This window comes from Rattus norvegicus, chromosome 13 (genome assembly GCF_021556685.1).
Source record: "Rattus norvegicus strain SHRSP/BbbUtx chromosome 13, alternate assembly SHRSP_T2T, whole genome shotgun sequence".
NCBI lineage: Eukaryota > Metazoa > Chordata > Mammalia > Rodentia > Muridae > Rattus > Rattus norvegicus.
The window spans coordinates 86,639,303-86,666,546 of NC_141546.1; the positions used below are offsets into that span (position 1 = coordinate 86,639,303).

Here is a 27,244-nt window from a genome sequence, read left to right on the forward strand (position 1 = left end):
GTGACCTTGTGTGGGTGTTTAAACACAATGCGCATGGTGTTCTCGGCAGCAGGCAGCCAGGGAATCTGTCAGCTCTGTCATGGATCCTACAAGATGTCGAAACAAAAACACGGAACAGAGTTAAATCTTCCAGAATGTAGCTGAGGTGTGTAAAATCAGTTTCATTTACAGTCATTACAATGATCTGAGTGGATGCTTGCTAGGGGACGATGACGCTGAACTCTGGTCATGTGCATGTGTATTTTAGGGGCTCTGGGGAGGCAGAAAAAACCTGAAGGGAACATGGACTTGTACAAGTTACTTGATCATTGAAACTTCAGTTGTTCAGTTAAACTTAGAACTTTGAAAGTCTGTATAATTTACAAAGCAGGCAATCAAGTACCCAGAAGTCATTGTGTGTGGTATATATGTGTGCGTGTTTGGTATATTAGTATGTCAAACTCAGAATATAAAAACTTGAGAATATGATGGTAACTGGCAAAGTCTTCTCTGGGTGAGGCTCAGAGGGAAGGCAAAACCTTTCTCAGGGGTCTGAGTGTGAAAGTTTACAGTGTCCAGAAACTGCACACACACACCCCCCCCACACACACCCACACACAAGAGGAAGCACTTTTATAGCTCTCTTGAGAAGTAACAACGGCAAAAGGACAGTTTCATGTTAAAAGCTTAGTCATGATGATGAGGTGGGTGTGGTTTGCGTGTGGATTTATATTTCTGGAGCATGGTTCCCAGTGTGCTGAGAAGTGATTGGGTCAGCAGGAGGAAGAGGCTAGTGAGAGATTCTTAGGTTACATGAGGGAAACTATGCACAGAAGGGATCAAAGTACATCATCATGGACCTAGTATGGTGGCTTATACCTGTAATCCCAGCATGTGGGAAGCTGAGGCAGGAGGATCACTATGAGTTTGAGGCCTGCTGGGTTATATAATGAATTCTGGAATATATAGAATGAAACCCTTCCTCAAACAAAAACAAAAACAAAACAAAAACCCAAAAAACAAACAAAAAAACAACCCCCCCACAAAACCAACACAGAACCAAACAAAACCAACCAACAACAATGAAAAACCAGTGTGTCTCATGGGACCTCTGAGCTGTGCCTAACTCCTGAGTAGCTCTCTGGTGTCCTGTCTCTGATATGGTTGCGTATTGTCTTGCCACTGTGATACCATCCTGACATTCAAGGAGAACATAGACAGTAATGAGATCGCTAGAAAGGAAGCCATTGAGCATCCTCTTAGTGTGTGTGTCACGGTAACTAATTCTTAAAAACTGGCTAAATATATCTGAAAAGCCAGGTGGGTCCTTTTTGAAAGGCTCATCTTTAACTCCTGAATAATGGTTACTTTTGAGAGGTACACAAAAGGCTTAACCTTACCTGAAGAAAGGCTTTGGCCTTTCCCCTTGGCTCTCAGGAGCCAACGCCTATGGTCTTAGCCTTAGTGGCTAAGCCTTGGAATCTTGCTGACTAAGAACATCTTCATTTATGGGACTTTGGACTATGGCAGTCTGTGCCAATGAAGCGATTTCCCGTGGACGACTTGGTCCCCTTAGCATCGGATCAGCCTCTGAAGGGGTCAGAGAGAAAGGGCAGCTCTGTTCATGGTGACGCTCTCCATATATGTGACCAAGTACAAAAAGTCTAGACACAAAGTTTGCGAGCTTTTCTGGTGGCAATACTCCATACATCTTGTCACATACAATTTCCAGGAGAAGTAAGTTTTTTCTTCCTTTTTTTTTTAAATTCATTTTTTGTAATTTATTTTATATTTTAAATGACTTTTAAAATCAGTAACTTTAGTTATATTGTTACATCACAATTGTTACTGAAAGACATTTGGTTGAATTTGGTATCAGTCTGGGGACAATTTTGCACACATGTACAATGTACTATAACCATGTTTTGAGAATTAGGCTCTGTCTGCCTACCTCTCTGAGGACCAGAACTCTGTTCATTGGAATAGTCTGGACCTTGCACGATGTTCTTCCTCCCTCGACTCATTTTTGTCTGTAATTTAATTTGTGCTACGAATCATCTGGAAGTAGCTTTTAATGAATTTTTTGGGTTTTTCTACTGAGTTAACAAACTTCAAGGTAGGCTCGGGGCTCCCAAGTTTGCAAAGTGTCTTGGAGGTGGGTAGCCCTGGGAGGTGGGATTTCCTAGATCTGACTCTCTGTAAAGTAGCTAAGGCAGAGGAGGATAGAGCTTGAGGAACCTTGATCTCTTGGCTGCTGATTTTCAAAGCTCTTGATTAAGCCTCTATTTCAGACTTTCAGAGACCTGGGGGAATCTCGATCTGTCTGTCTGTCTGTCTGTCTGTCTGTCTGTCTGTCTGTCTGTTAGTTCATCCATTCATCTGTCCATCCATCCATTCATCCATCCATCCATGAATGAAACACAGAACAGCCTCTGAGTTTACATGAATTTTATCTGGTCTTGAATCTTTATAATAAAGTGATCAAGTCTTAGAAGCTTCCCATCCAAGAACTTGTCATGAGGGGAGAGAACTATGATCGAAGAGCTTACCACTGTATCTCAGTGGGAATGAGAATGCCTTCTTTAGGGAACTCATTCATCCCTTTACCAAATAATGTTGAACCACCTGGAAAAAAGCAGGCTCCAAGACTAAGGAGAGCATTAGGGCTGGACAGCCTCAGGGCAGGACAGGGCAGTATGTAGAAAGGAATAGCAATTCTATGTACACGGTAGAACTTGTCAGGAGCAGAAGATAGAAAGATGCACATGGCGCTTCTTCCAATTCAGTTTCCAGGAGGTGGTAGGCTGTTTATGTTTGGAAGAAAGGATGGAGCTGGTCCTGGGGTCAGGATTGGTGAAGCAGATTTTCCTTTCCAGAGACCATGTCTTGTGTATATTGCTTTACCAACCTGTTACTCAATATGTATTCCAAGATGGCTTCTGGCTCAAGGCAATGTCCTGCCTCCTCCTCCAGTGTAAGGCTGCTTTTACATTCACGGTTGTTCATTACTTGCTTCCAAAAGCTGAGCCTTGTCTTCTGCCTGTCATGTGAGGAAATAAGTCTGTTGCATTACGTCTTGGACACTACCTCTCAAAGTCAAGGGTGCTGGTAGGCCCCTGTGCGGGAGCTCCAGGGGTTGAGGGCTCCGTCTTAGGATGAGATGTGGAAAAAGCTCTGTAGGCTGATGCTAAAGAAGCAGAACCTCACTGAAGTCTGCTTGGGTTGTTTAAGTACCACACCCCGGCTGGGTGTCGTCTACCTCTGTCTTTCATGGGTCTGAGAGCTAGACATGCCAAGATCAGGAGGCTTCATAGTCAGGTTCTGGGAAGGCTTCATGTTTTCTCAGTCATGGTAGAAAGAATGAGGGATGAACAGAATTTTTGGAGCCCGTGGGGGGGGGTCTCCTGACCCTGCTTTTTAAAATAAGACCATTAATTCAATTCAGGAGAGCTCGGTTCTCAAGGCTTGATCACGTCCCCAAACACTCCACTTCCTAATACCACCATACCGTTGCTTAGATTTCAAGATATGAATGAAAAGGGTGGAGGGCACTCAGATTCATTTATTTACTGATCTTTTAAGATAATAATTAATAATAAAGAAACAAACAAATCAGAATATTTGATCCTAGCACTCGGAAGGCCTTGACAGACAGATCTCTGAGTTCGGGGCCAGCCTAGTCTACAGAGTGAACTCCAGGACAGGCAGAGCTGTAAAGTGACCCCATCTTGAAAACAACAACAACAACAACAACGAAAACCCAAAACCAAGAGTCTGTTTGGGCTGGAGAGATGGCTCAGCAGTTAAGAGACTGCTGTTTCAGTCAATTCCCAGCACCCACATGGCAGCTGACAGCTGTCTGTAATTGCAGTTCCGGAAGATCTGATGCCCCCAACACAGACATAAATGCGGGCAGAACACCAAAGCACATGACGTAAAAGTAAACGAAGGAGATTGCCATACGAGGTAAGGGGTTTTACCAGGGCATATTCACACCAGCGTGTCATGGAGTGTTATATGCAAGCTCTCAAGGGTAGCTATTGATTTGGTCCTGAAAACTCTCTTGAAGGAAAGCCAAGTATTCACGTATCTGCTGCTCTTTAGGGGGGGGAAACCCCCGTATATTTGTTTATTCATGTGTGTGTTCGTTTGGGTGTGTGGGGACGGCAGAGGTGGAGTCCATCCTCCCTCTTCATCATGTGGACTCTGGTGATCACGCTCGGGTCTTCAGGCTTGACGTTGAGTACCTTCGCCATCTTGCTTGCCCAACTGCTGTTGAGCCAGAGGACTTAGAAAGCAATTTTGTTGGTGCTACACAGGTTGCAAAGTAATGAGCTGGAGTTCAAGTCCAGGTCTTTGACTGCAAATTGATCGTCTAGTTAGAGCGTCCGTGTTGCCTCCGCTGGCAGCCACCTGTCTCGTCAAGGTTTGGTCAGGCTAGAAATAGATCTAAGGATGGAAAGAGGGGATAGGCTTGGAGGAACCACAAGTATTTGTTGCTAAGGAGCAAAAAAGAGGAAGAAAGCAAGAGGCCTGGCCTCTGGATATGGCCTTGAAGTAAAGTGTTCTGGGGGAGCAGGGGTGCTGGGTACCACTGACTCTATCCCTCCTTGGAGTTCAAAGGGATCTTTGCTGCCTGCTGTCCTACAGGATGAATCCAGCTGTGGAAGCTAGGGAGTAACACAAATGGTTTCACATCCTTTGGTGGAGGGCGGTGAAAGGAGGAACAGTGTTTGCATCCGCTGAACATTTGAAATCATAGACTTCCTGGGCTGATTAGAATATTTCTGAGCAAATCTCAATTTTATGTCTCTTCCTTAATCGCCCCATACCACTCTTCCCTTTCAACATTAGCTCCCACTTCCTCAGGGTCCTTCTTCTCAGCCCACCCTACCCCCAAGTTCTTTCAAATTTCTGTTTCCACGGTGCGTGTTGGTAAGGGGCCGTCTTGAATAATCGCCAGTGGTTTTTCTCCACACTGCTGGTGCCACTGAGGATTCAGCACCAGGCTGAGGAGGACCAAGGGCTGAGATTTTGCAGCTGGTTTTGTGAGTCACTATGCACTCTGAGAGAGCACCCACCCACTGGAGGCAGCTTAGCTTGTGGGAACCCAACTGGAGGGACTGAGGCTTTCTCAGTGGCCTTGTCAGTGTGCACAGCAGAAGTGAACAGCCTTGAGTTGAGGAAATTGTGGCTGGACAGGCAGGGAGGTAGTTCTGCTGTGTCCTGCTGGCTGTTAGCTGCAGAGTCTAGACATCAGAGCACCTGGAGGAGACAGGGGCCCCTTAGCCTGCTCTGTTCTGTGGGGATGTTGCAGCAAACTGTCCTGTTGTCACTCTTCCTGCTCCTCAGAGCTCATCAGGGCCAAGGTAAGGATCCTTGTGTTGATGTGGGGTGGGGCCTGGTATGGACTCATGGGGGCCTGAGTGTGTGAGGGAGATCAGAACTCAGAGCCTCTAATCGTGCCATCTACCTAGTCACCTGGGACACAGGGAGCAAGAGGAGAGACTAGAGAATGTGGTCCAGGCCCCTCAGGCCATTGTAAAGTGCTTGGAGTTTAGTCTGTGTGAAAAGTGTGGAAAGTCAGGGTGATGTGTGCCCTATGTTTCTCTGGAGCTGTGTGTACACTAGGTTTCTCTGGAGCTGTGTGTGCACTAGGCTTCCCTGGAGAGAAGTGGCCATTAGCTTTCCCTGGAGCGATGTGGGCATCAGCCTTCTTCTTTCTTGCTCTAGGAGCACCAGCCACGGCTTTTTTTCTTCATCCCGTCACAGTTTTGCCCAAACACCACCTTGTCATTGTCACTTTCCCCCACTGAATTCAGGTTTTTGGTTGTCCATTCTGAAGAAAAGGATGGGCTGGGAGTTTTGAGGAGTCCCTGGATGCTGTGGGTCTGGGTGAGGTAAGGTGTTGAAAAGAAGGAAGAACAGGCGGTGTCATGGGTCAGCCCTGGGGTTGCTGTACTTTGCGTGGGTTGGGTTGAGCCTTGCATTTCTCACGGACCAGTTTCTAATTGTCACTGTGCTGGAGGTGACCCAGGGAGGCTCTAGCAGGCCAGACTGTTTCACACTTCTGGTCACCTCACCTCCTCCCAAACAAGGCGTGAGTGAAGAAGCAGCTTCTTCTTCTTCTTCTTTTTTTTCTTTTTTTCGGAGCTGGGGACGGAACCCAGGGCCTTGCGCTTGCTAGGGAAGCGCTCTACCACTGAGCTAAATACCCAACCCTGAGAAGCAGCTTCTTGAGGAAGAGATTTGGGCTCGGGACTCAAAGGGACTCTAGTTCTGCAGAACTCACCCCAGGGGCAGCCAAATGATACGCTGACAGACAAACCTTTCTTACTAAAGTGTGACATCTGCACATAGATGTACGTGACAGTGGGTTGCTTCCTGGATGACTTTGGGACAATTGTATGCTCACGTCCAGTCATCATCTATTGTCTTTTCCATGAACCTAGGCAATGTTCTCACTTCAAATCTCAGCTTAGTTTTCCCCAGATGTAAGTGGCGTCCCATGGTATGGCCTCCTGGCTTCTTTTGCTTGACATGTTCATGAGGTTTGTCTACGTTGATAGCTGTAGTTCATCTCTTTACTGGGAGCTGTGAGTCTCTGGATGCCTGCGGTGAGATAATACTATTTCATCCCAGCCTCAGGCCGTTCTTCGCTCATTCTGTTATAGACGCCCATTCGGACTTTAACATGGTTCCTTCCACAATAATGCTTTCCTAACACGCCACAGTACACTTCCAAGGTCCAATCGTGGGAGCGTATGTTCTTAGCAGGTGTTGTCGAGTTCAGGAGTTTTCAGGAATGCTCGAGCTGTGTAGTACCCGGGATTTCAAGTTGCCTCAAGGCGACTGGCTTTTTGTTCTGAGGGCCCGTGAACAGGAAATTGCAATGGTGTGGAGTCCACAAAGCAAAAGGTCAAAGCCAAGGGTCCTGTGGCTTTATAACTTCTTTGATATTTTGCACAAAATCCCCATAGCAGAGCTACAGAGTTGAATTAATTAAACAGATTCATGGTGGCCTTACTATGTTATGAGAACTAGGTAAAATTTTGCAAGGAAACAGTTGAAGAGCTGGGGTCGATCTTTTTTTTTTGTTTGTTTTTTTGTTTTTTTGTTTTTGTTTTGTTTTTGAGATAGAATCTCACATATTCCAGGATAGCCTGAAAGACAGAACTTTGGTCATGGGAGGCAAGGGTCCAACTAACTAAACTATATCCCCAACCCTGGATTTCACCCATGAAAATCTTCCAGTCAGAGAAATAGGTGTGTACAATACCAACTCCAAGGGAAGGCAGAAGAGGCCCTGACAGTCATGGTACATTGAAAGGAATCTGAGAGGATGCTGGATTCTTCTAGGTGGAGAGACAGGGGAACTGGCTTACAGTGGTAAGAGCTCAGAAAACCGAGTACAGAGAACCAATCCGGGCACAGAAAAGGCCTAAATAAAAGCAAGAAAAGAAAGAGTTCGAGTGAGAGGCATAGTATGTAGTTGCCTTGGAGAAAGCAAATACTTCAGTGGACTGGGGATAGGAAGGGACACAGCTGGGGCAGTTTTGACAGACAGGAACAGTCAGCTTGCCCACGAGAAGGAGAGGTGGTGGTCAGTCAAGACAGGGCTAAGGAGGAAGTGGCCTGTGGCCTCTGCAAGAGACTCATTGTTTTGTAAGTTTGCTTTAGCTGGTCCTGTTCACTTCCCAGCATTGACCCAATCTCTCTTGTCCCTCCCCCAAACCTGGTTACCTATGCCCAACTGAGACAAAAAAACCCTCAACATCCTTTTGCAGGCTGGCAGGATTATATCCCCACTCCCACCCCCAATCCATCCCCACCCCCATCCCCGTTTCTACACCTAGCCCCTGGCCCTCTCTCGGGCACTCGGGTCTCCCAGCTTCCGGTGAGCAGAGGGTCTAGGCTGGTGACCCCCCTGCTGAGTCAGAGGTCCCCTAGACCATTGTTTTCTCCTTGTGCTCACCCCACCAAGCTATACTAGAGTTTATCAACTGTCCTCACTTCCCTAAGCTGCAGTACAGTCTAGCAAACTGCTCCCATTCTTCTTCTATAGACTTAATATTTTACCTCATCCGTTCTTAACCACCGGAAAAGAGCCCCCAAGGCTATGAGCAGCAGCAACAGCCTTGGCTGTGGCGTCCCTGACCACCGGAACTGGCTGCGGCCACTCCCTTCTGAAAGGCAACCCTGTGTAGGCGGTTCACCTCTCTCCCTTTCACGCTCCCAGCGTGCAAGAACTTGTGAAGTTATTCTCCCTTTCTCTCGTTATCTTTTCACATTAGCATTTCTTTTTTACTCCCTTAAAATGTCTGCCTCCCTGGGATGGGAACGAGGGTTTTCTGTCCCTCACAGGTCCCGCCTTTCCTCTGTCTTTACTCAGGCTCCAGCTGCTAGGCTCCTGCAAGAAGCTCAGCTCACCCCAACTCCTTTCTCCTTCCACTAGACTGTGGAGACCTGAAGGAGAAAAGCCCAGCAAAGAGCAGGCATAGATTCACAGCCTCTGAGCTCAGCCGAGTTCCTTTCTTCCTTCGAAAACATTAATTTATTCTTTGAGGATTTCATACAATGTATTTTGATCATGTTCTTTCTTCTTTCCCAACTCCTGCCAGACTCTTCCATATTTGCCAACATCCCCACCTAACACACACACACACACACACACACACACACACACACACACACACACACACACACACACACAAAGTGTTGGTCAGCTACTCTTGAACACGGGTCCTATTCTGGAATGTGGTTAATATATCGTCTCCTGGTAGCTACAAATTGTGAATAGCTTCTTAGCTATTGGTGGGACCTGGGTCCGCGCCCCTCTGGGAGTCCCCCACCCCAACGCGCTCGTGCCCTGGTCTGCAGTGTCTTTTTCTTTTCTTTTTTTTTCCGGAGCTGGGGACCGAACCCAGGGCCTTGTGCTTGCTAGGCAAGCGCTCTACCACTGAGCTAAATCCCCAACCCCGGTCTGCAGTGTTTTTATTCTCCCCGAGGTTGCAGGTGTCTGAAAACCTTTCAGAAAATGGAAGCATGGTTAGGGATTTTTTTCAATCCTACCCACAATTTCCCGGTGTCTCCTACCTGGTCTGCTCCTGCACACAGTCCCTTGGAGAGAGTGTGGTTGCTACCTCCTGTTGTTCTGTTTTTGGCCAGTACTAGCTTCCCACTCCTAGTTAAGTTTTCGCCCATCTGAAAAGCCCAAACCAACAACTGTCATGACACCTGTGGGTCCGCCTAACCTTCCCACCCTTTCGACGGTCTTGTTAGGTCGGGCTGATCTCAAACTTGCTATGGGTCTGGGGATGGCTTTGAACTTTCGGCTTATTTACCTAAAATAAAATACAGGGGTATAGTTTAGTAAGTGCCCTCAGTACAGCGTAGCATTAATAAGGGCTACAGATCCCATACTTTATTTATTTATTCAAATTTTATTTTATTTTATTTTATTTTATTTTATTTTATTTTTTTGAGACAGGGTTTCTCTGTCTAGCCCTAGCTGTCCTAGAAACTCACTCTGTAGACCAGGTTGGTCTTGAACTCAGAGATCCACCTGCTTCCTCCTCCCAAGTGCTGGGATTAAAGCTGTGCGCCGTCACCGCCCAGTCCCACACTTCATTGCAAAGAAGTTACAGCCTCGTTAAGGATACTGCTTCTTCTGCAGAGTCCATATTTAACTGTGTGACAGTGGAGAACGGTGTTCTCTGTGGGCCTCTGCTCTGCTGCTGGCTACACAGTAGTTTACTATGTTTATCTGTGGTACTGAATATTTTTTAGACGACGCATCCTTAGATATTTGTGCTACCTCTTACAGGTTTTTTTTAAGGTTTACACCTTAAAAATTAAACTCACGCTGTTTATCACTCCACTTTCCAAACATGTTGGGGAAGGCTTTGCTGCAGTCATTCCTACACCAGTGTTGGCACCCGGCCCGTGCTGCTGCTATGCCTGTGGTGCCCTCTTCCTTACTCCTTTCTCCCACTAGGCTGACCCTGAGGCTTTCTTCTAAGGGCAGTGTCTAACCACTTGCACTGAGTGGCCACTTCTAATACAGTGGCACGAATGAGGAAGGCACGCTATTCCTGTGTGCCAACATCATACCGTTGTGTCCTGACCTGTACTGGCTGAAGGAGCAGAGGTTGTAAGTAGTTCTGGTAGCCAAGCTTGGTAGTGTAGGAGTCACCAGGTGGTACTGTGTGGCGGGACTAGGGTCCCTGAAGAGGGCCCAGTAGAGGCCATTGGTGAAAGTGCAGCTCAGTTGTAGCAAGAGATGCCAGGAGTTTTGAGATGGCAGTGTCATTGGGATGATCACCGAGGACAGCAATAGCAGTGGAGTGGAGTCAGCCAGAGCCTAGAGGACAAGCTGTGTGTGCTTCAGAGGGCAGAGCTGGAGAGGTGACCCCAAAACCCCTTGGAGGAGCCCAGAAGATCGTGACAGAATCCCAGATAACTGGACATGGAGTTATTTACACTGTTGGAGTTTGGCTTTGCTTGTTCAGATTGTGACTGTGCCCAGGTTCTTTACTCTTGGAGAAAGTATTTAACTTAATTTAAAATTTTTTAGGAGCCCACAGCTGAGAGACGAAACCTTTAAAAGAGATTTTTGGATCTTGAGGAGATTATTTTAAAGAGAGTGAACTTTTAATGTATTTGAGTTTGTAAGGACTGTGAGACCTTTGAAGTTATTATGATATTAATATCATAATGGTAATTATTGTGATGCTAATACAAATATACCATCCTGGGGATAAGTGAGAAAGATCTAATTGAAAAGTCATATGCTTATGTGTAAAGTTGACAAGGGTCAGTTGTAATAGCTGCTTTATGTCAACTTCACCCAAGCTAGAGTCATCAGAGAGGAGGAACCTCAAATGGTAAAACACCTCCAAGATCCAGCTGTAGGCAAGCTTATGAGGCATTTTCTTAATTAGTGATGGATCCAGGAGGTCCCAGTCCATTGTGGGCGGTGCCTTCCCTGGGCTGGGGGTCCTGGGTTCTATAAGAAGGCAGGCCAGACAGGCCATTTGGAGCAAGCCAGTAAGCGGCACCCCTTTATGCCTCTGCCTCAGCTCCTGTGTCTAAGGTCCAGCCCTGCTTGAGTTCCTGCCCTCGGTGCTTTTGATAATGGACTATTATTATGAAACTGTGGAGTGAAATAAGCCTTTCCCTGTGCTTTTGGTCATGGTGTTTTGTCGTAGCAGTAGTAACCCTAAGTAAACCGTGACCCAATCAATGCTCCTGATAGCTCCATTCTTAAACAGAGAAATGATAAAAATATTGCCTACAGGTGTAGGGAGACAACCAACTGTTAACAGCCAGCACTGAGCAACTGAGACATCCTCTTACAGTCTTCTGTTTTAATGGCTCCCCTTTCGTTGATCAGGATTCCATTTCTTATTTAAAATCCTGCCCCGCCCCGCCCTGCCCTGCGGATTTGTATTCTATGGCAAGCACATCAGGGTCTTTTCTCAGAATCTTTAGATTTGGCACTGCTGGCTGCTCTTGGCCTTGTTTCCTGTGAAATACCCAGGACCCATCTCTCGTCTCAGCCTTATGTGGGATGGAGTTTGGCTCCCAAAGCTTTCGGCTCAGCTCGAGGCTGACGAATTGCACATCATCGACACAGCTTCTTGTTGACTGGACCTCACTCTTGACTCTTCATGTAGCTGATATCGCTGGTCAGTCCTGGGTGCCTCAGATCTTCCCTTTCATCACCTGTTATCTGAGAGGAGCACATCTATCTTCCCGTGTGTTGACCAATCAAGAACCCTCCTCCGACCCACTCACTTAGATTAGTCTCTACAGTGTTATCTGGTTCCTCCCCCTCTTCTCTACCACAGCATACAGAGTAACGTCATGCTTCTAGGAGTTGAAGCCTTATGACACATGTCTATTTCTTTACCAACGCTGCTGATCACACAATCAGATGTCTCACTGATCCTGGTTATTTTATCTCTGATGTTCTGCATAGGGGAAGAGCTTGCTCTCCCTCGCTCCCACCACAAGGACTGGGGTTTAATTCCCATTATTGAAAAAAAAAGTCTGTAATAGGTTCATGCCCTCTGCTTGGGTCCTTTACCAGAGAGGATTTAAACTCTCTGATTCGTGTCCTGGAAATGTTGTTCTGATAGCCCCTTCCGTGGCTAGAGAGCTTTCTGATTTCTCACTTCTCAGTCAGGCACATGCTGACATGGAGGCTTTCCCAGACCAGGCATCTAAAGAAACGCTCATGCTATTCCAAGTGCTCTGGTGTTACCTTTTAAATTAAAATGCTTTAAAAAAGAATTTAAAATCATAGGCACTCAGGCTTCTCTGAGAAGTCTTGTCTTAATTTTCTGCTTGCTAACAGCATGCACCCCAACGGAAATGTGATCTTCGGGGGTAGGGTGGGGTGGGGGAAAGGATCTTGATTCTCTTCCTCACCCCAGTGCCCATTGCTTCTCAATGTTTCCCCTCAGTGGACATGTGGCAATGCCTAAAGACATTTTTGTTTGTCATGATTGAGGCTAGGATACCACTGGCATCTAGTGGGCGAGGCTTGGGACGCTGCTAAATGAGGTATAGCACAAGCTTCCTCCCAATACCCAGGTGTTCTTGGGTCCTGAATATTAAGGGCTGAATTCAGCCAACCCTGTCCTAGAGCAACGCCCAGCATAAAGGGGAAATTTGTCGCCCTCTTCTGGCTTCTTGGAGTAACTGCATTCATATGCCCTCACCCACAGGTAGATCACATATGCGTTCACATAATTTTTTTTCTATTTCCGTGGCGAACGTCACTGATATTCTGATATGGCTTGCATTAATTATTAATAATAATAACTCTTCAAACCCAAGGATGTTGAATGTCTTTCTATTCTTTTGTTCTTTCCAACATCTTTCATTTCGTTATGTACATTTCCTTATGGAGGTCTTTCACTTCTTCTTTTTTTTTTTTTTCCTTTTTTTCGGAGCTGGGGACCGAACCCAGGACCTCGAGCTTGCTAGGCAAGCGCTCTACCACTGAGCTAAATCCCCAACCTCTCACTTCTTTAATTATATTTATTCCTAGGATTATTTTTTGGTAGCTACTTAAAGTTTGCTTTTTTTTTTTTTTTTTTTTGACAGAAAGGTGACTATTTTTTTCTTGATTCCACTTTCACGGGAAATTTTGTTTTAACCTTTCACTTCCAGGTTATGCATGTCCTTAGAGATAAGGTGTGTTTCCTTCCTTTGCGTGTTCTCATTCTCTGTCTCTGTCTCTGTCTCTCTCTCTTTGTATCCCTCTGTCTTTTTCTCTCTGTCTTCCTTCTTTCCTTTTCGCCTTCCTTCCTTTTCCCTTCCTCCCTTCCTTCCTTTTTTCTCTTGTTTTTTCCTTCCTTCCTTTCTTCCTTCCTTCCTTCCTTTCTTTCTTTCTTTTTGAGACAAGATCTCATCTGTCTGAGGCTGGCCTCAAACTTGTTATGCACCCAAGGGCAACCTTGAATTCCTGATCCTCCGGCCACAACCTCCCGAGTCTTTGGATGCACATTTTATGTAGTGTTTGGGTGTAGGGAACCAGTGAAGTCCTGACTGAGTCCAGTTCTGAGCCAGTGTGTATTGCTCGACATGAGCCATGTTGAAGACCCCTGAGAAACTGGCAGAGCCTTTGTTTACCCCGTGTCATGCTGTTTTGGTGAAGTCAGTCTGTGAGAGCTAACCTGGGCCATGCTTGAGTTTCACAGCTTCAAGGACCTACACGGCTTCAGGGATGCGTGAGGACCATGTCACAGCTGGAGGGGATGTGGGCTAAGACACACATCTGGCCCATCAGTGCCTAGGTCTTCATTGGATGCAGGGCCTGTCTGTGTGTGAGCTTTGTCCACATGGGCAGTTTCCCCTCAGCTCTGGTTGTTCCTATGACAGGTCTGTCACTGAACTCTAAGACAAGCCTACTACCTCCCCTCAGCTGTTGGAGTCTTATTTCCTGCCCTGCTACCTGAAGTTACAAGAGAGAGGTGGAGCATTCAGCCTCTCAGACTAATGTAGTTCTGGTAACTCAGTCTGTGGTGGGTATTGGCTTGGTGGTAGGAGTTGGGGGCTCTGCAGCACGTGTGTGGGTTTTACCACGTCAGGCCTGTTATGTGGTTTCAAGCCTAAAGCAGGAATTTAACTTATTCACTCTCACATGGTGGAGACATCATGCTTTACACTGGACTGATTGGAGTTGGGGCGCATGTGACATGGACAGTGGTTCCCTCCTGTATTTGTCTTTTGTTATAATTGGGCACTGTGGTCCCCACTGGATCTTCTTAGGTTTTATCAAGGTAATTTGGTGTGGGGAGAAGATACTGGATGATCTTACTTAGCTGCCATCTTGTTCTCCCTCGGTCTGCCTTTCTTTTTAATGTGCTACATTGTTAAGAACCATGCGTTGGGCTGGAGAGATGGCTCAGCGCTTAAGAGCACTGCTCTCCCAGAGGTCCTGAGTTCAAATCCCAGCAACCACATGGTGGCTCACAACCATCTGTGATAGGATCTGTTGCCCTCTTCTGGTGTGTCTGAAGACAGCGACAGTGTATTTATAATAATAAATAAACCTTAAGAAAAAAAAGAGCTCTTGCTCTTACTCATCTCTTGCCTCTACTCTTCTCTGCTCTGGTGCCTTCTTCCCTGTCCCTTCTCGCCCCATTCCTCCCCCTTCCCTCCATGTGCTCATGGCCAGCCTCTGTTCCTCCCCTCTTCTACTCTTCTTCTCTCATTAAACCTCTCCATGTGGAAAAAAAAAGAACTATGTGTGCAACCATCTCTCTCTTTACCCTCTGACCCCTACTCCTCCCCACTGTAGTCTCGTTAACTCAAGATTGTCATTTTTGTTGTGTCCAGCCTCTGGATGGCACCCTGAGGTAGCCATCTAAAGTCTACCACTATGTTATAGCCTAGTCTACTACCACCACATTCATTAAATCGCATCTTGATTCCTAGGGAGGGAAGTGCAGACATATACCTGTAAGGCACAGTTTTAGCATTTTGGTGGGCACTCTTGCAGAGACCAATCAGGTTCCTAAAACAATAGCAAACATTAACCATTAGTGAGCATTGCCCACAGTGCACTGTGCTAAGTGTTCTGAGAGGACTGTGAGTCCGGCTGTATTTTAGAGCACAAGGCCAGCTGTGAAGTCAGCATTGTTTTCATTGGGTCTGGCTGTTCAGGGTTCCTGGAAGTCACTGTTTGGCCATGTGTGCTTTCCTCAGTAGTCAGGGAGTCAGGCTTTCTTTTGCCTCTGTGACAAATACCCGGAGGAACAAATTTCAAATGGGGAAAATTTATATTCGGCCTATTGCAGAGTTTCTATTTGCCCTTTTCTTTTGAGATGAGGTCTCATGTAGCCCAGGCTGGCCTCTGATTTGCCATGTAGCTGAGGATGGCCTTCAATTTCTGATTCTTCTGCCTCTACCTCCCGAGTGCTGAGAGTACTGTTGGGTGCCACCAAGTCCTGGTATTAAGAAGTGCTGAGGATTGAATCCAGGGCATGCTAGGGAACATCTCCAGCCTTATGTCAGAGGCCATAGTCGATGGTTGGCTTAATTCTGTGCCGTGAGACTATGATGAAGCAGTGTCATGGTGGGAGGATGTGACAAAGGTACTCACCTTCTAGCAGCTGGGCGGCCGAGAGACACAGTCAAGAAAGGGAAAGACGTAGCCTTGGAAGATGTGTCCTTAGTGACCCACTGGCCAAGCCCCATCTTTGTGTAGTTGATTGATGAAGTCAGTGCCCATGAGCCAACCACCTCTCAATGATGTCATCAGCTGAGGACCAATCCTACAGCATATGAACATTTGGTGGGGGGGAACTTGGCAGCCAAGTTACAATGGGGTGGGTCACGCCAGTAACGTGGTGTTTCTAACTTTGGTGGATATGAAATCATTCTCTAGGAAAGCAGGGGGAAACATGTCTGTCATTCCAGCTCAGTAAGGTAGTGAGCTCATGGCCAGCCTGGGCTACTTAGTGAGATCCTGTCTCAAAATCCCAAAGGAAGGGTCTGAGGAGATGGCTTAGTGGACAATAATAGCACTTGATCTGAAAGCAAGAAGACCCGAGTTCAAATCCCCAACACCCATTAAAAAGCCAGCCTAGATCAAACAAAGAGGTTCAGGTTCGGTGAGAGATCCTGTTTCCAAAAATAAGGCAGAGGTCCAGAAAGCTGGCTCAGTAGGTCAAAATACTTGCCTCGTAAGTCTAACAACCCGAGTTTGATCCCTGGAAAACACACACACACACACACACACACACACACACACACACACACACACACACACACACACACACAAATACTAGCACTCCTAAGGGGAAATGGGAGGCAGAGACAGGAGCCTCACCTGGAAGCTCACAGGCTAGCCTGGAGTACACAGAGTAGGAGAAAGGACAGGAGGAACCCTGCCTCAAAAAGGTGGGAGGAGAAAAATCAATTTTTGAAAGTTCTCCTTTGGTTCCCAAATGTGTGCTAGAGCCTGAGTGTGCCCCCCACCCCCATACACATAATGTGGAGAGCGATAAAGACTCTTACCATCCACCTCTGGTCTCCACATGCACAAGTGCATGCACCTGCGCGCACACGCACACATACGCCACAGTAAATTATGTTAGAAGAAAAAGCTGAACCAAAATCTCTCTCTAACACCAAATCAGTTGTTCATCATTTTGCTGTGTAGCTGGAGTTATTTACTTAAGTATTTTCTTTTTTTAAATATATATAATCTATTTTTATTTTATGTTCATTGGTGTTTTGCCTGATATATGTCTGTGTGATGGTGTCGGATGCCCTGGAACTGGAGTTACAGACAGGCATGAGCCACCATGTGGTTGCTGTGAATTGAACCCAGGTCTTCTGGAAGAGCAGCCAGTGCTCTTAACCACTGAGCCATCTCTCCAGCCACTACTTAAGTATCTTCTAACACAATTCCTTACTTATAGAAGTGAGGCTAAGACCTCCATGGGGTTCTTGGGAAGTTAAGTACTGGCAACACATTTGAAACTTGTCTGTCATATAGACTCAGGAGATTCTAGTTTGGGGCTGGAGGGATGGCTTAGCAGTTCAGAGAGCACACTGCTCCTCTAGACAACCTGAGTTCAGTGCCTAGCACTCTTGTAGGACAGCTCACAACTCTCTCTAAACACCAACTCTAACGAATATAGTGCCCTCTGCTGGCCGCCTGGGCACCGCCCTCACCTGTACAAACCAATACACAGACACACGTGCGTCTACATATGTAAAAAATGAATCTTCAGAAGAGATTTTAGCTGCCATTGTTGGTCTGTGAGTTCCTTCCAACTAGACGGTGGAGCCTGGGACGTGGAGAAACAGACGGGTCTCAGGGTTTCTCCTCATACTCGCTCCAGGTCCTTAGCCTAAGGAAGTGACGGGCAGCTGCCTGCACTGCTCAGGTCTCATACCCTTTCAGTTACCTGCAGCCAAGGTTCTCTTTTCTAGGTTGTGCAGGTTCTTCTGAAGAAGTGCTTGGTGTCTCAGGAAAGCCTGTCCGGCTGCGGCCTTCCAACATACAAACAAAACATGTTTCTATTGAATGGAAGAAGAAGACAGGACATCAACAAACTTCCCACATCGTGACTTGGAACACTTTGGATCCCGAAAGCCCAGTTGTGTGTTGTAGTGATATCTATGGTTTTGAGTCTGAGAATTTTGCTCTTAGTATCAAGTCAGCTAAGCTAAATGACAGTGGTCACTACCTGCTGGAGATCACCGACCAAGGAGGAATAGTGTGCACTAAAAACTTCCAGATTCTTATATTTGGTGAGTTTTAAGCACTGTCTACTCTGTCCCTCTGATTCCTGTAGGATTTGCATTTCCAGAACTCTCTGACCAGAACCTCTGTTTCCAGATCCTGTTGAGACACCTCACCTGACTGTCCAGGGGTCGCTCTGGGCTAACGGGACTTGTCAACTGTCTTTGTCCTGCTTTGTGCCCAAGGATGACAATGTGAGCTATGCTTTGTACAGAGGGAGCATGCTGATCTCGAATCAAAGGAATGGCACCCACTGGGAGAACTGGACTGATGCCAGCAGCCTGCACACATATACCTGCAATGTTAGCAACAAGGCCAGCTGGGCAAACCACACCCTGACCTCCCCGCAGAGCTGTCAGAGTGTCCCTTCGAGTAAGTGGGGGCACTTTGGCCCACAGCAGGGATCCTACAACCAGATTCACATGAGACCCAGGTATGAGGTCACATGGCCTTCTGGTCTAGTGCCTTGGGCCTTTCCTCAGAAGGTGCCTGGCCTCTCAGGGGCACAGGCCTGTCTTAGTCTGGGAGGACTTATCTCTTCTTCTTTTACTGGAAATAGTAGTTTCCTTCCTTGCAGGGATTCCTAGTTGTTTACTGATTGTTGTGATGCCCTGAACATTGTCCTCCTAACTGGAGATATTGGAGACCCAGTTTCTCCTGTCTTCTCTCGAGCTGGAGAGGTTCCTGGGAGGTAATAACCCTGTACCTTGTCCGTGGGGGCCGCAGGAAAATGCCCAGGTACTTAGGAGAGTTCTGCATTTATTGCTCATCCTGAGTCACCTGAGTCAAGGTTGTACTGCTTTTTATTAGATAAAGGCTTAATACGTTATCGGCATGGCAATTATAAGAAAACCAATCTAGTTCCAACCCAACCCAACGCACCTGTCTTACTTCACAGACATCACCCTACTCAACCTACCAAACTTCCTCAATAGAATTCTACCCACCTAATCCACCTCACCAAACCCAACCCAACCTATTCAACCCAACCCAATCTACCCAGCCCTCTCAGCCCAATCCTACCCACCCAACCCTACCCAAACCTCAGAGTCTCTATCCTTAAATTTGTAGCAGAAAATGTGTATAGCTCCTTACTTTGGCCTTGGGTTTTTCTACCATGCTAAATTTAGCTTCATGAAGTGTATTTTCTTATCACGTGATCAGGTACATCTCCCCTTTCTCAGAGGAGAAAAACACTGAAAAAGCAGAAGGACTAAGTCCTCAGAAGCTTTCCCTGGAGCACCCTTAGGTTCTCACAGGACTGGACAGGACTGAAGTATTTCATGTGCCACATTCAGGCCTGGATTCTGGCTGCAGGTCTACCTTCAGTCACTTTAGGCATAAGGACACTGGCATGGTGTGGGTGAAGCTGGCTAGAAAGAGCAGCCCCATCGCGTCAGTGTCCTGAGTCACTGCTCCACACCATGGCCTGTGCCTCTGAGCTTCCTTCCTTCGGTGGCAGATCCCAAAGTGAGTGTAGTTTCCAAATTCTGAGCATGCAGCCAGAGCAAAACACCCAGTTCTTAGCCGCCAGAAGCTTGGTGCTAAGAGAACCAGGAGTTCCTCCTGTAGGAATCCTGAGCTAGGATCCCTCTGTGGAATTAGAGACCTGAACAGGATTAACTCATAGTGTAGACACTGAAGGAGAAGACAAAAGTAATAAGCTCACTTAAAGAATCTCCCTGCCAATACATTTGCTTAAAAACAGTAAGTTACACAAAGGAGAATGCTGTGCAAGTGCCACCTTCCCCAGGAAGTTCAAAGGAGATGACTGTGTCCTCTCACAGCTGCCCATTAGGCTCCTTCCCCATACCTTGCCTCTGCTGGGAGGTTGAGAGAAGATGACCCTGGCTGATATGGTAGTTGCTCTCTCTGCCTTATCAGAAAAAGCGCACTTCTGCCAGACGGGCAAGGTGACTGTGGTTAACAACTGCCGCGGAAAAGCATCTCTGGCCCATCTCAAGATACCTAAAAATATCTTTTCATTGGAAATGCCCCCAAAGAACTCAACTCGCAGTTTCTGTCTCTGTAAGATGTGTTTAATTATTCCAAGTTTCCGGGACATAAAAGAGATTTGCAGGTGAAAGCGCGTGTAAAGATGTCATGTTATAGTGAGAACTGTGAAGAATCTCTGCTCAGAACCAGGACCAGTTCCCATCGTGCATTTGCCAAAATGCGTTCCACTCTATTATTTAAGAACTTTTCCTTAAGAGGTGGGCCAACAAAACTAAGTTCTTCCTGGGTAGTGAATGATCAAACAGGAGCGAGGGAAGGCGTAGTAACAGGAACACTGGTTTAGGGGCCTCGGTCATCATGGCTTATTATTTCTGTAGTTCTTGGATCCCAGGTAGATTAATTCATTTCTATGAGTTTCTATGTTACACAAATGAGAGTAATAATCAGAGATCCGGTAAAATCAAACGAGATAATGTTTATGAAAAAGTCATTAGTGGACACCCGTGATACAAAATTCTTTGCGGTTCTCCTCCTCCTCCTCCTCCTCTTCCTCCTCATCTTCTTCCTCCTCCTCTTCCTCCTCATCTTCTTCCTCCTCCTCTTCCTCCTCATCTTCTTCCTCCTCCTCCTCCTCTCCTCCTCCTCTTCCTCCTCCTCCTTCTCCTCCTCCTTCTCCTCCTCCTCCTCTTCTTCTTCTTCTTTTTCTCTTCTTCTTTTGTTTGTTTGTTTTGTTTTTGTTTGGAGGTAGTTTTATTTGACATCCAGCAGGTTAGCTCTCATCCACATTGATCGTCTGTAGATTTTTGAATGTGGTAACAGTCATGTAAGTTACCATTGTGTAGAGCTTGTTTGCTGAATCCTCGTCCTCATAACGCTTTTTGGACAAATGTACTCGGATATGGTATGGAACAATCCTTATTCCCTTGGCCCAGATGGCTTTATTGATCCTGGTGTCAATGCGCACATCTGGAGTCCCCATTTCCTTCATGGCAAATTTCCAAATTTCTTTGAAAGCCCTGAAGCTTTCCTGAAGCCCACTCCATGGATGCGCTTGTGAATGTTGATGGTGTATTTCCGGGTCAACACCTCGTCAATGGCAGAACGGCCCTTCTTCTTCTTGCCACCCTTCTTTGCGGGAGCCATTCTGTTGGGCCCAAGTTGGAAAGGTTGCCGTTCTCTTCTTGTTGGTTGGATTACCGATCAGCGTCCACGGGTGACACAGGAGGTGAATGTAGAAGTTCAAATGAGGAAGAACCAGGAAGGAAAAATGGAAGGCTTGTAGCAGTGGGTCTGTGGTGAATGTTTGCTGCATTAGAACAGTAGGTTGATGAAATAGTTGCGGTACAAGATGTTTTACAGGTTCCAGATCATGTAATTAGCTCTCAGAAGCAGGAAACATTATCTCCTTTTTTCAGGTGAGGTGAGTAAACAGTGCCAGTCTTCTGGAATTTATAAGCTGGACCAGTCCATCACCCAATTGAGGAGGAGTGATAAGGGTGATGGACCCCCTAAGATGTGAGGAGACAGGCCGCATGAGAGAGATAGTTCAATCCCTTGGGATAGTTCCTGAAGCTAATGGAGGGGCAGTGGGTGCTCAGTCTTCTCACCTTCTGTGTCCCTCAGAATTCAATTATCTGCCCTTTGTGGTATCCATCGGTATCCTCGTTACCTTTCTTCTTGGGGCCATCGCTTGCTTCTGTGTGTGGAATAGGAAGAGAAAGCAGTCACGTAAGTAGACGGCTCCTGAAGGGATACTGTTGCTTGGGGTATCAGGTGTAGTGAGTTGACCCTGAGTCCATGGGCTATACGCTATACACAGCATCTTCTTTTCCTGGGAAAGGTGTTGGGATATGTGTGAATACAGGTTGGGGAGGGCAACCAAAGTCTACAACCTCCCGTTCACAGTATCTGTGGTGGCTTGAGAATATTTACAGCATGGTCCCCAATAATGCTGAGTTATCTAGGGCACTGGGTTTGGCTGGTGACTTCCTAGCTTGGTAGAGGATATATGTCATGGCCAATGGCTCTATTGTGTTCTTTATGCATTCTGGCAAGAGCATTAACCTGCCTAATTTCTAGAGCCATTTTAAAGATCGTGAACATTTTTGGTGGAGGTGTGACTTGTGAAGTGGAATCCTGGACAGGAAACCTTCTGAAGGTTTCTGAAGTTCTAGTCTTTATTTTCTTCCTCACACAGAGTCCATCGCTAAGGAATCTTTGACCATATATGAATACGTCAAGAACGCACAAGTCAGCAGGGACCAACAAGGACATTTTAGGGCCTCTGGATCTTCCTCAGATGTTCGGGGAGATGAGAGGGAACAAAGAGAATCGGACAGACGTCTTTTCCAGGTGATCTTGAGATATCTTCCATCTCTTTTTCTCCACCAGTTTCCTGGCTCTGTCCAAAGAGGAAAAGGAGAAAAGAAACAGAGCAGAGAAAATGGAAATGAGGCAGAAGGGGCATCATGGTGCTGTACTTAATCTGCCCAGGGGTAGAACTCAGTAGAAATCAATAGCAAAGGGCAGAATGTGTCTACTACTGTCTTCCCAGACCGCATCCCAACAACTTCCTCATTCCAGCTCAGTCTTACCTGCTTGGTTGAATGCTAGGATGAGTGCAGCCTTCATATATTTATTGTCTGCAATGCTATAGTTAGGACCTACGTAAACTGTAAGGGATTTGTGTTCAGGGCCAGCTTTCCTTTGTGCATTAGCCAGAGATGATTCCACCCTATTATTTAAGAACTTTTCCTCAAAAAAGTGGAGCAACAAAATGGGGCAGTATCAGGAGATATTTCTGGAGACAATTCACACCAGTTTAGACGGGAGAGAAAAGCAACAACTTCCTGTTGACTTTCTAGCTGCTAAGAAGGGCCAGTGTTTCTCTGCTTCTCAACTTCTTCTGGAGAGCTCAGCTTCTGAACTCTCATGGCCTTCCTGACACTCTTGAGAGCCCCATTAGGCACTATGTTTTTGGGGACATGCAAGATGGACTACTTCCCTCTCTAATTGCCCATGGAGCTGGCATGAGAGGAGGAAAGCAGAAAGGGCCATGAGTTCCTTGTTTGGACCAAGTTCTCACTCTGCATTATAACTTCTTTGGGGTAGGCCAACCATGAAGCCTGGATCTAGAGAGGGGCTTTACGAAGGCTACGTCTTTAAAATGTTATTCCCTCTGAATTTCAATGTCCTAAAGAGGAAGGGTTCAGACCACAAATCTGAGAAGAGCTCTGGCCACTGTCAGTGGTTATGTTGGCAGCTTTCACTCAAAACTCAGCAGAGGCAAGAAGGAAGTTCCATGTTGTTAAAGAGAAGGAAGAAACAGGAAACCTGTCAGGTTGTTGATTCTTGGGTTGTTCCTTGCTGGTGGTCCGCTGTCAATCACTCTTCTTCCCATCCCTTCTCTCATTCTGGGTTGTTTGATAATGAGGCTCTCCTCCTGGAGATCCCTTCTTTTGTGATATCTCTTATTGCTCAACCCAAGCCTAGACAGAAATTATTTTTATGTCCCTTTACTCTTTTCTGGGCAGGAGCAGATGGCAGAGCAGAAATCCCCTGAAGATGGAGGCGCCATGTACTCTAAGGTCCAGTGTAAGGTACTCTCCAGCCTCTCTAACCCATCCCATTCCAGTCTATGGGAGTTCTTAAGCTTCACATAGAACACACCATTGAATGGAGAATGAGATGATGGTGTTCTCTGGGGCCCAGAACATGGCCACAGGTGCTTTAGCAAGTTGTTTGAAGTGCTCAGTACACTTAGAGTATCCTGACAGTGATCTTTATTCTTTCAAACCTAGCAGAGGTTGAAACCCAGACAACCAGGTTGTCTGTAGAACTTTGTTACAGGATTCAGCTTATGCTTTTTCTCTGACTCAAAGAACTGGAGTCCTTGTACTGATTATCCTAATGGTCCCATCAACAATTATCTCTACTAAAGAAAGAATAGATGTGGATGTGTCTTTTAAAAATCTTATTTAGACTTAATAGTAATGGCCATTTTCTTAATAAATCTCACTTGACTGTCGTCTGATGTCTACAAATGAGGAAACCAAGACTCAGGTTAACTGATGCGTTCAAGGGCCACGTAGCTGAATAGTAAGAAAGTTGAGCCAAATGGTTTCTCAATTTCCATTCTTCTTCTTCCTGCCACACCTCCAACTCCTGACAGTACAGAAGTCCATGAATGAGTTAGAAAGACATTCTGTAATATTGGCGGATAACTTCACTTCATTGATAACCAGTGTCAGGTGTTTCTCTTCTGAGGGAAAATGCCTGGTGATAGACAGCAGCAGAAAGTTTCTGATAAAAACCTTCTCTTCCTGCCATCTCCTTCCCACCCTCTCCTCTCCTCCCTTCTCTTCTTCCCCGTCTCTGCTCTTCACCTCTCAATTGCTTTTTCTCTCCTCCTCCCTCCCCTCCCCTCTTTAAGGACCAAGTCCAGGAACAATCAAACCCTCAGCTTTTTGGCAAAGTTGTATCACAAAGAAATCCACCCTAAGAGTGGTCAGTACCTGCCTGTTCACTGGCTTTAGCCACGCTGGGTTCCTGAGAGAATAATTTGAATAAATCTGAGGAAGAACCTTGATCTGGGTGCAGAATGAGAATGAGATTCTTCCTTTGGAGCTTCTTACCAGGGAGAGGGTTGACTGCCTGCCATGAAGAACGTGTATCTCAGGTCTAGGGAAGGAAGACTTTACCAGACGGAGCCATGGAACTGTTAAGGAAACTCTAGAAAATTTTGGGCTTGAATTCTTCTGTGCATCGTTGTCTTCTCCCTTCTCCTCCTCTTTCTCCTCAGTCTTCCTTTTTCTCTTACCCTCCTTCTCCGAATCTGTAACCTTGTTTGTGGTAGAAGGAACGTTCCTATTTTTTTGTTTTAGGAATAACATAAGGGTCAGGAAATAAAATATATAGATAGACAAAGTGTACAACAAATAGTGGTGATCGTTACTAACAGTAAAGTGGACCAATGTCAGTCTCTACTCCTAGCCATCCCAGGCTTCTTCTCACTGATGACCAGAGCCCCTCACAGCTTCCACTTAAGCACAGTTTTAAGCACAGTTGCAGCAAAGGATTATGCTCGATCTATATTTCTGAAATACTTTTTTTCCCTTATTAGCCTTCTGCTTCCACATCACAAGAAAAATGTACAATATATTCAGTAGTTGAACCTTCCAGGAAGGTAAGAACTCTATTCTTCTGGAGGGTTTTGTTCATTTTACGTGTGTGTACTCGAGTGTGTTTGCAAGTGTGTGCTTCAGAACATGTGTGTATACCCCACTGAACTATATTTCATTCTGTGTAGCTGAGTACCTTAAAAGATTATATCTGAATGATAAGGGACTAACAAGGAGAACTGTTTTTCCAATTCTGCCTGGAGAAAAAAAGCATTTCTGAAGTCCAGAGAACAGTGGAATGTAAGAGTTTCTTAGACGTTTTTGGTGGTAGGTAAAGGCTAGGAAGAGAAAAGCAGCATTTGGTACAGAAGGATCCCAGAGCTGTCTCTAGGACAGCAGATGTTAAGGCAAGAGCTACTGGAGGTTTCCAAGGTAGGGGCTTGCATGCACACTGCAATAGCACACATGCTCATACACATATCACATGTGCAAAAATAAAACATTCTACATACTACTCAAAGCATAGCTAATGAGTCATAAAACCACTGTGTCTAGGGTCTATGCTGAGGTTAGCATGCATGTATGTGCCTGAGCTGTTTACATTAGAAGAGGGGTGTGGCAATGATGCAAAGGTTCAGGTGGTATTTATGTTAGGACTGCCTGAGGGACATGTGCTTATATGGGTAAACAGGAGGGATGTGGGTGTGTGGATTAGAGGGCTGTGTGGGTATGGGGTACTAAATTCTGACGTTAGGTCAGGGGGTCACGACATAGGCTAGAATGCATTGTGCTTATTTGGGTGCCAATAAGTACCACTGTTGACCCTAGGGAGTGTTTTCTCTTCAGGATCTGGCATGAGAGTCAGGAGGAGTAAGGCGTCTCTTATCCTAAACTTAAAGCCTCTTAACCCTCAATTTTTAGTCTGGATCCAAGAAGAGGAACCAGAACCCTTCCTTAAATTGCACCGTGTATGAAGAGGTAAGATTCTGGAACTCTCCTTCACACTGGGTTTAGTGTCTGTAGACTCCTAAGATCCAGCCAAGAGGATATACTTACAACAAGGTCACCCATACAACCTTGCAGTTGCTGGGATTTTAGGGATCCTGCGTGAAGACACTGAGGTGCCAGAAGACTGAATGTCTAACTCAAAGTCATATCATCTGTGAGGCATGGGTTCTAAACTAGGGCTGTCCCTAAGCTCATTCCCTGGTTGTGTGTTCATGTTAAAGGATATATGTGGGACATACAGAGGAGGATCAGGGAGGAGAAAATAAATGACTCTAAGGTATAAGACAAACTGGGTGCATAAATCGCTTCATGCTGTAAGGTAGGTCTAACATAGCCACAACCTTCAGTTGTTCCTTTCAGTGCTAGGTATAGAACCCACAGCCTTGGGTGTGCTAACCAAGTTATAGCCCTGTTTCCATGCTCACAGTTTATATCCAGAGAAATTAAGGCACAAAGCGCACCCCAAGTGTTAGCCTCATAGTATAATTGAAACGCCTAACGTCTAATGTAAACGTCATCTTTAGTCAGAAGGGAGGAGCTGTGTGGTTGCCTACGGGGATGTTGGAGGATATCTTAGCTCCGCAGGGGTATAATGCTAAGAGTTGCAAGGGAGACTGGATGGCCAAGGCAAGCTGGGGGGCCGCAAAGATGCATGGGGAAAAAAGTATCAGAACTGAACAGGAGAATGGATTCAAGTCCTGCCTTCACTTCACACTCATCACTGGCCTTGAGGGACATGTTATACCGCTCTGATCTTTTTTTTTCATTAGTGTGTAACATGGGAATAGACAACCACACCCTACGAGGTGAAGGTTTGAAGTGTCTCCCTTTCCCCTGCAGATTGGAAAGCAATGGGTCAAACCTCAGAACCCTGCCAGGCTGAGCCGCAGAGAGCTGGAGAACTTCGAAGCTTATTTCTAGCTGTTGGAAGTGGTCTCATCCTGTGTTACACATCAGCATTGACTTTGGAAGGGAGAGCATCAAATGATGATGAATCTGTCTGTGTCTGTGGACCAGCTTCTAGGCTGGAGAGGATGCCGTTAATTCGTGGTTTTATTTTATTATTTTTCTTTTTAGATAGGATCTGACATAGCTCAGCATGACCTGAATTTGCTAAGTAGCCAAGGACGACCTTAAACTTTTGATCCTTCTGCCTATGCTTCCCAAGTTTTGGAATCACAGGCATGTACCACTGTAGATGGCTTGGAAACAATTTCTAATAGCCACTGTATGATCAAGTTTGTTAAAAAAAAGTCCCCCAAACTTATAGATCAGATAGGAATGGGTAGAGAGGTTGTATTGGCCACATTCTGAGCCGTTATAACCTATGATTTATGTTTTATTTTATTTTATTATCAATTGTATAATTTAAAATTATACACCACTGTATAAATGTGAAGTAGATTTC

General features: G+C 45.9%; 1 protein-coding gene across 11 annotated transcripts; it reads left to right on the forward strand.

Moving 5' to 3' along the window:
• Positions 1-27,244, forward strand: Cd244 (CD244 molecule). 11 transcript variants are annotated; one of them, XM_087579818.1, is made up of 9 exons: positions 1-145; positions 17,440-17,760; positions 17,849-18,124; positions 21,332-21,436; positions 21,906-22,060; positions 23,242-23,307; positions 24,831-24,893; positions 25,750-25,806; positions 26,677-27,244. In XM_087579818.1, exons 3-9 carry the CDS (start codon positions 17,974-17,976, stop codon positions 26,755-26,757), a joined length of 678 nt encoding a protein of 225 aa, XP_087435944.1. In that variant the 5' UTR covers positions 1-145; positions 17,440-17,760; positions 17,849-17,973; the 3' UTR covers positions 26,758-27,244. The 11 variants fall into 11 exon arrangements, 8 of the variants coding, with proteins under 8 accessions (XP_087435944.1, XP_087435945.1, XP_087435946.1 ...); XM_087579819.1 differs by having other exon boundaries at positions 23,248-23,307; XR_015635031.1 differs by lacking the exon at positions 1-145 and adding an exon at positions 5,140-5,348 and having other exon boundaries at positions 17,849-18,185.

Bases quoted from the DNA above. Each gene is read 5' to 3' on its own strand.
- Cd244 (NM_001419604.1), top strand. From the start codon at position 5,288: ATGTTGCAGCAAACTGTCCTGTTGTCACTCTTCCTGCTCCTCAGAGCT. The intron at 21,437-21,905 runs GTAAGTAGACGG...TTCCTCACACAG, and splicing joins TAGGAAGAGAAAGCAGTCAC to AGTCCATCGCTAAGGAATCT. The intron at 24,894-25,749 runs GTAAGAACTCTA...CTCAATTTTTAG, and splicing joins TAGTTGAACCTTCCAGGAAG to TCTGGATCCAAGAAGAGGAA.